The sequence below is a fragment of the Hyperoodon ampullatus genome (assembly GCF_949752795.1).
Source record: "Hyperoodon ampullatus genome assembly, chromosome: 14".
NCBI lineage: Eukaryota > Metazoa > Chordata > Mammalia > Artiodactyla > Ziphiidae > Hyperoodon > Hyperoodon ampullatus.
In genome coordinates, this window is record NC_136927.1 from 87,249,850 (window position 1) to 87,262,226 (window position 12,377).

Below are 12,377 nucleotides of genomic sequence, written 5' to 3' on the forward strand. Positions count from 1 at the left end.
TGCCGCCAGGGGAAAGGGAGGGAGGCGGGGAGCGCCGAGGGGTGAAACCTGCCTCCTCACTCCCACGCCCGGCATGGGTCTGGCCGGGCATCTAGAAGCAGCTCGGCAAGTGCCATGCCGTGCCCAGGCCCTGGATGGGTCCCTGCCCCCTGGCCCTCTTTGGGCCTCAGCATCCCCCAGGATGTGGTCCGAGGGCCGCGTAAGCGGCCGCTTACCACGGCAGCCGAAGTAGTTGGCCTGGTCCAGCCCGAAGAAGCCGTCCTTGCAGGCCGCGCAGGTGTGGCCGCACACATGGGGCTTGCAGAAGCACTGGCCGTTGCCCTGGGGGCCGAGGGAGAAGGTGGGACCAGGCAGGGGAGGGTCCCTACGCGCAGCTCCCACAGCCCCCAGTATCTGGGCCCTCAGACTCACCGGCTGGCACTCAGCAGCTCCACCCAGTGTGCCCCTGGGGTCACAGCTGCAGCCTGGGGGAGGGGCAGAGTGGGCCTGAGGCAGGAGGCCCTGGATTCCATCCCCGCCCCGGCTCTGTGGAGCCAGCCCTCCCCCTCCCCAGGGGTCTCCCCCCGCACCCCGACACCCACTCCGGGCAGACTCACGGGTGCAGCCTTCAGGGTTGCTAGGACTCAGCCCCCAGAACCCGGGTTTACAGCGATCGCAGCTCGGCCCCTCCACGTGAGCCCGGCACCTACAGGGGATGTGCACCTGGGAGAGGATGAGACTGAGGGTCAGGGTGGGCCCCTGCCCTCCTACCCGCAGATCCTCAGCCCTGGAGCCCTGTCCCGTCTCTGGCAGGACCCTGCAGTGAGGACAGAGGGGCGGCCAGGGAACAAACGGGCTCTGAGGTTGCCATGGCAACTGAGCAGCTGAGGAAGGGATGGTCCCTCTGGAACTGATGGCCTCGGCCCCAGAGGGCTGCCCTGGGCTCACCTCAGGAAGATTATGATCGGCTGGGGCCAGGCCAGCAGGGTGGCAGGAGCCAGCTGTGGAGAGATGCCCAGGCCACCATCATTACTCGGTCACTGACCCCGACGGCCAAGGGCTTCCCCAGGCCTGGCCAGGACCCGAGGCTCCATGGGAGCCAACACACACGCCTCCCACACAAGTGAACAGGCAAGAAACCACGTGTGCCTACAGGCCCTGGTCCCCAAAGCCGTGAGGGCATGTGCCCCCCCCACCACGCAGCATGTGATTATGAACACACAATGAGCACACACAACAGGCAAACACATGTGAACAGTCATGTGAGCACACGCACAAAGCACGTGAACAAGCATGAAGATACAGCACATGACCACATGCAAGCAAACAGGCACGTCCAAGAACCATGTGGAGATACGCACGGACATTCACAGCACGTGAATGCACATGCACAACACATGGACACTCGTGTGAACGCAGCACCTGGACCATATGAACACACGTGAGCGCACACAGAGCACAGGGACGGTCACGGGAACATGCAGCACATGACATGCACAGCACCCAACACACACACACACATGGCACCAGCCTCACCTTCGCAATAGGGGAAGTTGTAGGCACCGGGCACACACATGTCACAGCGCAGCCCCGTCACTCGGGGTCGGCAGCTGCATTGCCCGCTGTGGGGGTCGCAGGCTGTGTGCAGGGAGCCTTCGGGGGAGCAGTGGCAGGCTGGGGGAGGGGGGAGGAGAGTGGGGTGTGAGCACGCGGTGGGCACACGCCCTCCCCCGCCCCCCTCCCACCAGGGCACTCACGGGCACAGTCGGGAAAGCCGTGGAAGCCTGGGCTGCACTCCTGGCAGGTGGCACCCGCGTAGCTGGGGTGGCAGCGGCACACCCCGCCCGCCCCACACAGCTGGTCCAGGGCACCCCGGGGATCGCAGGCGCAGGCTGCAGAGGACTCGGGGTCAGGCCCTGGGGGCCTGCGGGTGGCCCTCCCACCCCGCCCGGGGCCCCTGAGGCCCTCTGCTCACCATGGCACTCGGGGTAGCTGTGGTGGCCCGGGCGGCAGCGGTCACAGTGGGGGCCGTCAAACTCGGGTCGGCACGGGCAGTGGCCAGCGTCATCACAGCCCTCGGGCAGGGTCCCTGTGGGGCTGCAGCCACACACTGCGGGGCCGAGAGGCGCACGGGGCCCTGAGCCAGGCAGGCCGAGACCCCGGCTGCCCTCCCACCCGCCACCGGGGGCACTGCGCTCACGTTGGCAGAGGGGGAAGTGGAAGTAGCCAGAGGCACAGCGGTCGCACGCCGCCCCCTCGAATCCTGCCCGGCACGTGCACTGGCCCGAGTCGCGGTCACAGGTTCCGTCCACCACGCCAGGACTGGAGCACTGGCAGGCTGCAGGGAGGAGGTGGTCACAGAGGGGCTGGGCTCTTGGGATCCACGAGGGGACAGAGATGGGGACGGAGCTGGACTCACGCTGGCAGCCTGGGCCGTAGAAGCCCGGGGCACAGAGCTCACAGTGTGTGCCCTGGAAGCTGGGTTTGCACACGCAGCGCCCCACCCGTGGGTCCTTCCGGCAGGCGTTGCCCTGGGTCCCGGCGGCGCTGCAGTCACAGTCTGTGGGGGGGTGGGGGGGAGGAGTCTCAGGGGTCCCATGGACCCCAGCTGCCCATCCCCCCCCCCAAAAAAAACCTCCCTTCTCCACAAAACTCCTTTCCTTACACTTGACACTGCACTCATGCAAAACGAAAAAGACTTTAAAAATCCCAACAAGGGGGCTTCCCTGGTGGCGCAGTGCTTGAGAGTCCGCCTGCCGATGCAAGGGACACGGGTTCGTGCCCCAGTCCGGGAGGATCCCACACGCCACGGAGTGGCTGGGCCCGTGAGCCATGGCCGCTGAGCCTGCGCGTCCGGAGCCTGTGCTCCGCAATGGGAGAGGCCACAACAGTGAGAGGCCCGCGTACCGCAAAAAAAAAAAAAAAATCCCAACAAGGGAAAGCTGATGTTTTGGGAAAACAGTGGCATGAGGTGAAATCAGGACCGCTACACATAACAATTGTGTATAATGTAGAAACCAAGTTAACTGCAGGTGTTGACACAATCAGAGAAAATGCAAAAACAAAATCATAACAAGGTGAAAAGAAAATTCTACTCTTCATAAATAATTCTGGGGACTAGGAATAAGAAAGAAAAAGTGTGCTAAATGTCTTAACTGATGCACAGAAAGGGGGTAATACTATTTAATTTTTGTTACTGACATGGAATAATGGTTCAGTATTTGCCAAAGCATAAGGGTAACCTCGGGCCAGACCAGAAGACAGAAACAGAACTTGCAAACCCTTGGAGAAGAAAACGCAAACCAACCAAAACACATTTTGTTGGTCAATCCAGCAAAAGTCGGGAAAGGAAAAATTTAAGCAGAATGAGAGAAATGATACAACTGGGGCAGGTGTGACCCAAATTGACAGCAGCCACAGTCCCTCTGCTGGGCCACATCTCGTCTCACGAGATAAACCCAAAGGCATCGGTTGGACTCTTGAAGGAGCATCCAGTCATGTCCTTCTGAAAGAATGCACCTTGAACCAAGGATTTGGAGGAAACAAAGAGCTTCCAGAAGGGAGACTGGGTGGCACAGACACAGAGAAGGGGGGCATGGAGCGTGGTGAGCCCAAGGCACAAGCATTCATGGAGACAAAGAGGGATGTTGTGTGTTGAGAACAAGGACTTGCCTCAAGAGATGTAGCATACGCAAAGCTCGAAAAGCAGGATACATATGGTCCAGGGGTGCTGAAAACTAAAACTATTGTAACTGGGAGGAGAATTTGGCAAAACCACTGTCATAGAGAGAAAAACTGAATACACTGTTCCCAGAATGTGACAAAAATTAACAGCAGAGTGGGTTTGGACTTGCCTGGTGGTGCAGTGGTTAAGAAACCACCTGCCAGTGCAGGGGACATGGGTTCGATCCCTGGTCTCGGAAGATCCCACATGCCGTAGAGCAACTAAGCCCATGCACCACAACTACTGAGCCTGCGCTCTAGAGCCCGAGTGCTGAAACTACTGAGCCTGCGTGCTGCAACCACTGAAACCCGTGTGCCTAGAGCCTGTGCTCCGCAACGAGAAGCCACTTCAGTGAGAGAGAAGCCCACGCACCACAACGAAGAGAAGCCCACACGCCACAACTAGAGAAAGCCCACGCACAGCAATAAAGACCCAATGCAGCCAAAAATAAATACATAAAATTAAAAAAAATAATAATTAAAAATAAATAAATAAAATCTGACCATGATGCAGTAAAACTAGGACTGAACCATCAAAATAAGGATGGAATGGAAACCTAACCACCTGAAATGACAAACGCTGTTCTGAACAAATTGGATCAAAAGGAAAATGAAAACTGAAGTAATACACTGTTTAGAAAGGAACAGCTGTGAGAACCCAGCATTATCAACCCTATGGGACAGCTAGCCAAAGCTACACTCTGAAGCAAATTTATAGCTTTAACCCAGAGTTTCTCAGCCTTGGCACCAGTAACATTCTGACCTGGATAACTCTTTATGGTGCGGATGGGGGCTGTCCTGTGCACTGTAGGATATTTAGCACGATCCCCGGCCCTCACCCACTAGGTGACAGTGGCACCCCCCACCCCCAGTTATAACAACCAAAGAAGTCTCCAGACATTGTCCTGCAGAATAAAATCACCCCTGATTGAGAGAAAAAGCTTTAAACCTTTTGTGGATAATTAAGAGACTAAAAATAATAATTAATTCAAGAAGCTATAAAAATAATAAATCAAAAAAATGTACAGAAAGACAAATACTGTATGATCTCACTTATATGTAGAATCTGAACCCCTGCACCCCCTCCCCAAAAAAAACCACACACACACAATCGAGTTCATGGATACAGAAAACAGATTGGTAGTTGCCAGAGGTGGGGATTGGGGGTTGGGTGAAACGGGTGAAGGGTGTCAAAAGGTGCAAACTTCCAGGTATAAAATAAACAAGTCGTGGCGATGTAATGTACAGCATGGTGGCAGTAGTTAATGATAATCTGCTGCATAATTGAAAGTTGCTAAGAAATTAGATCTTCAAAGTACTCATCATGAGAAAAAAATGGTAATCATGTGTAGTGACAGATGTTAACTAGACTTTCTGTGGTGATCATTTCACAATATATAAAAATACCAAATCGTGGTGTTATATACCTGAAACTAATATAATAATGTATGCCAGTTATACTGCAATGAAAAAAAGAAAAAAGATGGTTTTAGTTCAGAATTTTCTATATTAGGACTTCCCTGATGGCACAGCAGTTAAGAATCCGCCTGCCAATGCAGGGGACACAGGTTGAAGCCCTGGTCCAGGAAGATCCCACATGCTGTGGAGCGACTAAGCCCGTGCGCCACAACTACTGAGGCTGTGCCTCGAGCCCGCGAGCCACAGCTTCTAAGCCCGCTTACCTAGAGCCCGTGCTCTACAACAAGAGAAGCCACCACAATGAGAAGCCCGCACACCACGATGCAGAGGAGCCCCCACTCACCGCAACTAGAGAAAGCCCATGCACAGCAACAAAGACCTAACGCAGCCGAAAAATAATTTTAAAAAAATCTTAGGGCTTCCCTGGTGGCACAGTGGTTGAGAGTCCGCCTGCCGATGCAGGGGACACGGGTTCGTGTCCCGGTCTGGGAGGATCCCACATGCCGCAGAGGGGCTGGGCCCGTGAGCCATGGCCGCTGAGCCTGTGCGTCTGGAGCCTGTGCTCCACAACGGAAGAGGCCACCAGAGTGAGAGGCCCGTGTACCGCAAAAAAAAAAAGAACAAACTTAAAAAAAAATTTTCTTTTTCCGTATTAGGAAGTAAAATCTCTCTTCCAAACTAAACAGAGAAAAACTCCAGCAGATCAATAAGCTGCACTTTGAGAACACCAATAAACTCAACAAACTTCTGTTAGGTGTAATAAAGGTAGGAAAGAAAAGAAAAAAAGAAAATAAAAATAGACAAAAGGAATGAAAGGAAATTTAAAAATCATGTACAGAATGTCATGCATAACTTTATGCCAATACCTTTTAACATCTAAATGATGAACAATTTGCTAAGAAAATATAAATAATCAAAACTGACTGGGCTTCCCTGGTGGCGCAGTGGTTGAGAATCTGCCTGCCAATGCAGGGGACACGGGTTCGAGCCCTGGTGTGGGAAGATCCCACATGCCGTGGAGCAACTAGGCCCGTGTGCCACAACTACTGAGCCTGTGCGTCTGGAGCCTGTGCCCTGCAACAAGAGAGGCCGCGACAGTGAAAGGCCTGTGCACCGCGATGAAGAGTGGCCCCCACTTGCCGCAACTAGAGAAAGCCCTCGCACAGAAACGAAGACCCAACACAGCCAAAAATAAATAAATAAATAAATAAATAAAAATTTAAAAACTGACTTACAATGAGATAGAAAATAAACACACATAATAAAAGAAAAGAAAACCATCATCTAAGCTCTCCATGGGAAAACAGGTATCAGGACCAGATGGTTTTTTAAGTAACTTCTAACAAGCTTTTAAGAAATTGATAATTCCTGTGATTTAAAAAATAATAAATTTATTGTTTATTTATTTGTTTATTTTTGGCTGCATTGCATCTTCGTTGCTGCACGTGGGCTTTCTCTAGTTGTGGCGAGTGGAGGCTACTCTTTGTTGTGGTGCATGGGCTTCTCATTGTGGTGGCTTCCCTTGTTGCAGAGCACGGGCTCTAGGCGCACGGGCTCAGTAGTTGTGGTGCATGGGCTTAGTTGCTCCGCGGCATGTGGGATCTTCCCAGACCAGGGATCGAACCCGTGTCCCCTGCATGGCAGGCTGATTCTTAACCACTGTGCCACCAGGGAAGCCTGATAATTCCTGTGATTTTTAAAATGCTCTGGAGCATAACAAAGTATGGATTGTTTTTCAAGTATTCTACAAGATGAATTACAAAACCAAAACAAGATGGTACCAAAAAAACAAGAAGGCTTTCACCCAGCCACACTCATGAATATAGACACAAAACGTTTATGTACAATGCTGGGTCCACAGTACGAAGGATATTAGCAGAATGCATCCTACGGTTCACAGATTAAAAGTGAAATGCCGCACCAGCACAATTACCGAGGGCTCACCAAGGGCCAGTGGAGAAAGGAGGAATTTTCAACAGTTTATACCAGGGACTGGCAAACTTCAGTCCAAGGTGCCTGTGCCTGGTTTATAAAGTTTTATTGGAACACAGCCATGCCCATTCACTTGCACATGGTCCACGGCCACTTCCAAGCTGCAACATACAACAGCAGAGCTGAAGCTTTGCAACTGGGAAAACACGGCCCTCTAAGTCTAAAACATTTACTGTCCGGCCCTTTTCAGAAAAAATCTGCTGACCCTTGGTTTACCCCATGATGAAAAACTACACACATAAACGTCAAAAAGAAAACCGCCAAAGAACCAAGAGATATGCGAATAGTTGGGTTCAGGGACCTCCACTGATATATGACCGAGTCAGACACCAGGAAGAACCAGGTCAACAGATTCACGTGAAAAACATACCCGGAAGAGCAAATTACCCCCCGGGAGAAAAGCACATGACGCGTGAGGGACAGATGATATAGTTCATACAGAAAGCTCATAGCAGCAAACAAGTGAAAAGAAAACTGAGCCACAACCTCGGATGGGAAATTCACAAGTGAAAGCAACAGGAGTCAAGAAACACAAGAGAAGATTCAACCTTGGACCTCCCTGGCGGTCCAGTGGTTAGGACTCTGTGCTTCCACTGCAGGGGGCGCGGGTTTGGTCCCTGGTTGGGGAAGTTCTCTACAGGCCGCGTGGTGCGGCTGAAAAATATATATATATATAAATAAGTAAACAAAATATATTCGTAAGTAAATACTTACACGTTAAAAAAAAAAAAAGGAAGATTCAACCTTGCAAACAAGGCAAAGAAACACAGCTAAAACCAAGGAGATACCAAATGCCATCTGATCTAAGACACAACCAATTATAGGCCACACCACTATTTTGTACTGCTGTGACAGGAAAATGCCGACCAATTAGACATCAATAAGCCGTCAACTGAAAGTCGCATCCCAATTCCAGAAAAACCGAAAAGTGGGAAAGTGAACCAATGAAAAGATTTCTGCGATAATGAATGTTGCCGTGTAGTGACAGCAACGCCCAACACATGTGACGCAGCTGTTGCCATTCCACCCGGTAGACGATTTCATGTCAGGAGAGCGGTTTTGCAACCTGCAGCCAAGAATGTCCCTAAACATGCATGTGTAGTGACCCAGAGCCTTCTTCTAGGAAAGTGTGCTACAGAAGTAGTTAAGAATTCATGGAAAGCTTTAGCTGCAAAGAGGTTTACTGTAGTGTTATTTTAAAAAAATCTGGAAAGAACCTAAATTTCCAAGAATTGAGGGCAGGTTGAGCAAGAGCTACATCTGTCTGCACAACGTGGAACATGAAATGAAGTGTTTACACGATGGTGTGGGCGGAAGACGCAATTACACAACAGCGTGCACAGCGCACGTGGATGTTTATAAAAACAGCACGCACGCAGCGGGAGGAGGGGTTGTTTGCAGGAGATGCGATTCTGCGTAACTCTCTTCTTTAGCTTTCTGCTCACCTATGTTTCTGAAGGTTTTCTAGCATAAATATGTAATATTTGCATGAAATTAAAAGCCAAGACATGGTGAACAAAACGGAAATACCCGCTCTCGGTGGGCCTGGGTGTGGCCCCTCCTGCCCCACAGCTCCAGTGGGGCCCAGAGCACGATGGAGACCTCGGGGGACACTTACTCACAATCTGTCCAGCCGGCAGCACCTGCTCCCCCGTGTCATTGTGAGAGAAGGAGGGCACCGCTGAGGAAGGAGACAGCAAGTGTCAGCCAGGCTGGCTCAGTGCCCGGCCGCCCGTGTCTCTCGGCATCACCGGAGGTACGGGCAGGACGAAAGAGTCCCCCCACTGGGGTCCCCCACCCCGGATCCAAGCCCAGCAGGCGGGGATGCTCAGGGGCTCAGGACCTGCCCCCGCCCCCAGGCCGCGCCCTCACGGTGGCAGCGCGGGAAGCCAAAGAAGCCTTCGGCACACGCATCGCATCGCGCCCCCGTGAAGTTCGGCCGGCAGTAGCAGCGGCCCGTCAGGTCCTCGCACGTCCCGTCCGTGAAGTCCGACTCGCAGTCACAGCCTGGGCGGGGGCGGGAAGTCAGGGGAACCCAAGTCCAGGGCTTGCGGGCCCTGCGAAGGGGCAGCGTCTGCCTCCCCAGCCTGGGAGGTGGGACGAGAGCCGTGGCCTCCCAGAGAGCCGCGAAGGCCCCCAGGACGCCCCAACCTGGGCAGACCCTGCTCCTGGACACCCCTTGGAATGCCCCCGCCCAGGCCACCCAACCCGGGCCGCCCCCACTCACGGCGGCAGGCGTGGGGTGAGTCGAGCGGGTGGTCTGGGGAGCGGTAGAAGCCGGGCAGGCACTGCTCACAGTTGATGCCAGTCGTGTGATGCTGTGGCAGGGCAGGGCCGCTGAGTCCAGGGGCAGCCCCGCCCCCACGAGAGCCCCGCCTACATCCTCAGCCCCACGCCTGACCTCACACGGACCCCGCCCACCCGCGAGACCTGGGTCTCCGGAGCCCCCATCCCCACCGCCAGCCTGGCAGCAGCCCCAGTCCACCTGGCAATCGATGCACACGCCTCCGCCCCGGTAGACGCGGTCCTGGTTCTGGCTGGCGTTGCTCCGGTCCACCTCGGGGTCGTAGTAGCAGTCGTGGGCGTGGCCATGGCAGTTGCAGGCTGGAGAGCGGGGGCTCAGCTGTCAGCAGGCCTCCGTGACCCCGCCCAACTGGGACCCCTGGGCACATCCCGCAAGCCACAGGTGACCCCAAAAGCGGCCTGGCTCAGGGGACAGAACGTGCCATGCGGCCCGTGTGCCAACAGCACGCTTGTGGGCGTGTTTAAGCGTGTGTGAATGCACGTGAGCCGTGTACGTATTGTTAGCACATGTGCACACGTACACACGTGTGCACAAGCACGTGTGTATACCTGAGTACCAAGAGTGTACATGTGTGAACGTGTGTGCATGTGAGTGTACCGTGTGGGCGTCAGCACGTGCATGCAAGAGCCTGTGTGAACATGTGTGCACCGTGTGCATGTGTGAGCGCACGTGTGAGCACCGCGCTGGCATGTGAGCAAATGCAGGGGCACTCACACTGGCACTCATTGGCGCTGTCCGTGGTTGCCGGCTTCCATGCCTGCTGGTTGAAGCCGGGGCAGCAGTGGTCACAGGAGCTCCCACACGTGTTGTGCTGGCAGGCGCACTGCAGCCTGTGGGGGGCGTGCGGGCACAGAAAGCACTCAGATCCGCCATGGACCCACAGGGACACGAGAAAGGCGTGGCTGTGCAGGGCCTTCACGGAGGGTGGGAGCTGGGGCAGGGTGTTGAGTGGTCAGCGCGGGTGGCCCCTGTCTGCAGGTCAGCCTGGAGCCCTGGGCCCTTCAGGATTTAGCTATGCCCTCTCCACCATGGCCAGGACCCGAGGCCAAGTCTACGGCTTTCCTGGGCCAGCTCTGAGACCCAGGTCTCGCTCAGCAGGCAGCCCTGGACTCAGCCAGACACCCCCATGTATCCAGGGCACCTCCCCAGAAGCAAGTGGCCAAGAAAGGCTTCCTCTTCCAGCCGGGGGTGGACACCAGTCAGAGAGCTGGAATCCTGCCTGCTGTCCTGGAGAGCAGCTCCCGTTGGCTCAGTGGGCAGGCGGACAGCTGGCCGCAGCTGAGGACCGAGGTTGCAGCCACCTACTGCACAGAACGCCATCTCCGGCACACACCTCCACAGCTCAGCCAAGGCGGGGAGCAGGAATCACAGCCCCATCCCCGGGCCGTTTGCCCCTCAGTCCTGGGTCAGCACCACAGCTGTGGTGCTGTGCAGGTCCTGAGCAGCCCCCAGGAGCCAGTCCAAGAAGAAGAGACCCAGAGCTCCAAATCATGCTCTAGCCCCTCCCCCACGAGGGGCTGCAGGGCCCTGGGACTCAGCCCCACTGCTCCTCGGTGTTCAGGAAGGAAGCAGGAATAACCTGCCACAGAGAGGACATCACAGGAAGCGCCGAGGATCTGTAACCGAGAATCTGTGGCTGGTGTTTGGTTTTTCAAGAATCTACATAGTCAGGGCACCCCTAAACTAAGAAATTAACACAAAAAGTGGGGTGTCTGTCAAAAGCCCTTGAAAAACCACACTGGAGGGATTCTTCCCAATCCAGGGCACATGGCCATCACATGGATGAAGCCCCGCTGAAGAACCTGCAGAGAAACAACCCAAGAGGGTCAGCCGACGCAACCAACAGCAGGGCTGCACCCCAGGAGCTTCACTTAATGGAGCAACTGAGTAGAAACCATAAAAAGCGAGTGTTTAAAGATTATAACCAAAAGAATCTAAGACATAATAAAAACCACAATGCTATGAAAAAGAGGCAGATGTGACCAAAAAACCAATCAGAACTTCTATAAATGAAAAATAAAATGATTGAAATTAAAGACTCAAAGGATGGGCTACACAGCGGATCAGACACAGCTGAAGAGAGATTCAATGAACTGAAGAAGCCATCCAGAGAGCAGCTCAGGAGGCAGAGGTGGGAATACAAGAAGTCCCGAGACCGAAGGAAACCACCCACGTTCCCACCTGTATAACAGGAATTCCAGAAAGAGAAAGGAGGGAGCGAGGGGAGAGCTGAGAGTCCTAGAGGGCCAACGGCCAAAAATGGTCCTGAAGTAACAAAGACACCTAGTTTTAAATTCAAAAAGCACAACCCTTGAGCAACAGGAAATATGTCCACTACGCAACAATGCAGAGTAAACCTGCTGAGCACTGAGGCAAGATCGCAGAAACACCTAGAAGAGGCATAAAACCCACAGAGGGACAGTGGTGCAGTGCAGAGGACAGCAGACTCTCCCAACCACTGAAAGATGCCAAGAGACTGAAAGGACATTTCCCAAGTGTTGAGAGACACGGCCAGCCACCAACCAGGAATTTTACAGCCAGCTAAACGATCACCCAAGAGTGAGGGCATGACAGCCATTCAATGACTAACAGACTCTCATGGGAAGTACTGAAGGAAAAGGAAACTGAGTCCCCAGGGATGCACTGTGAGCCAAGGAAGGACAGAGAACAGGAACTGGCAGTCAAGGTGATGGATCCATTGCTGGGTGCAGATACCGTGCCTGGGGTTAGTGTTCTGGGGCCCTGGGTCACCAGGGAGACAACGAGTTAAATCTGCATTTGGCAAGGTCAAGTATGCCTGTTGAAGACGGAGGGCTACCACTGCAATCAACAGAACTAGAAAAGAAATGTAGGGTGATCACCCATTGCCACAGACTGAATGTTCGTGTCCACCCAAAATTCACAGGTGAAATCCAACCCCGAAAGCGATGGTGTTTGGAGGCGGGGCCTTTGGGAGGTG

General features: G+C 53.9%; 1 protein-coding gene across 1 annotated transcript in view; it reads right to left on the reverse strand.

Moving 5' to 3' along the window:
- The window catches only part of LAMA5 (laminin subunit alpha 5), a gene marked incomplete at its 5' end in the record, with an annotated part of 53,769 nt that overhangs the window by 22,711 nt on the left and 18,681 nt on the right, over window positions 1-12,377 (reverse strand). Inside the window, 14 exons of the mRNA XM_079719119.1 lie at window positions 216-321; window positions 412-464; window positions 597-702; window positions 928-980; window positions 1,516-1,653; window positions 1,737-1,871; window positions 1,955-2,089; window positions 2,180-2,317; window positions 2,399-2,539; window positions 8,732-8,794; window positions 8,986-9,120; window positions 9,341-9,431; window positions 9,599-9,717; window positions 10,133-10,248. Coding sequence (XP_079575245.1) covers window positions 216-321; window positions 412-464; window positions 597-702; window positions 928-980; window positions 1,516-1,653; window positions 1,737-1,871; window positions 1,955-2,089; window positions 2,180-2,317; window positions 2,399-2,539; window positions 8,732-8,794; window positions 8,986-9,120; window positions 9,341-9,431; window positions 9,599-9,717; window positions 10,133-10,248 — 1,529 coding nt within the window. The remainder of the gene's footprint in view (window positions 1-215; window positions 322-411; window positions 465-596; window positions 703-927; window positions 981-1,515; window positions 1,654-1,736; window positions 1,872-1,954; window positions 2,090-2,179; window positions 2,318-2,398; window positions 2,540-8,731; window positions 8,795-8,985; window positions 9,121-9,340; window positions 9,432-9,598; window positions 9,718-10,132; window positions 10,249-12,377) is intronic.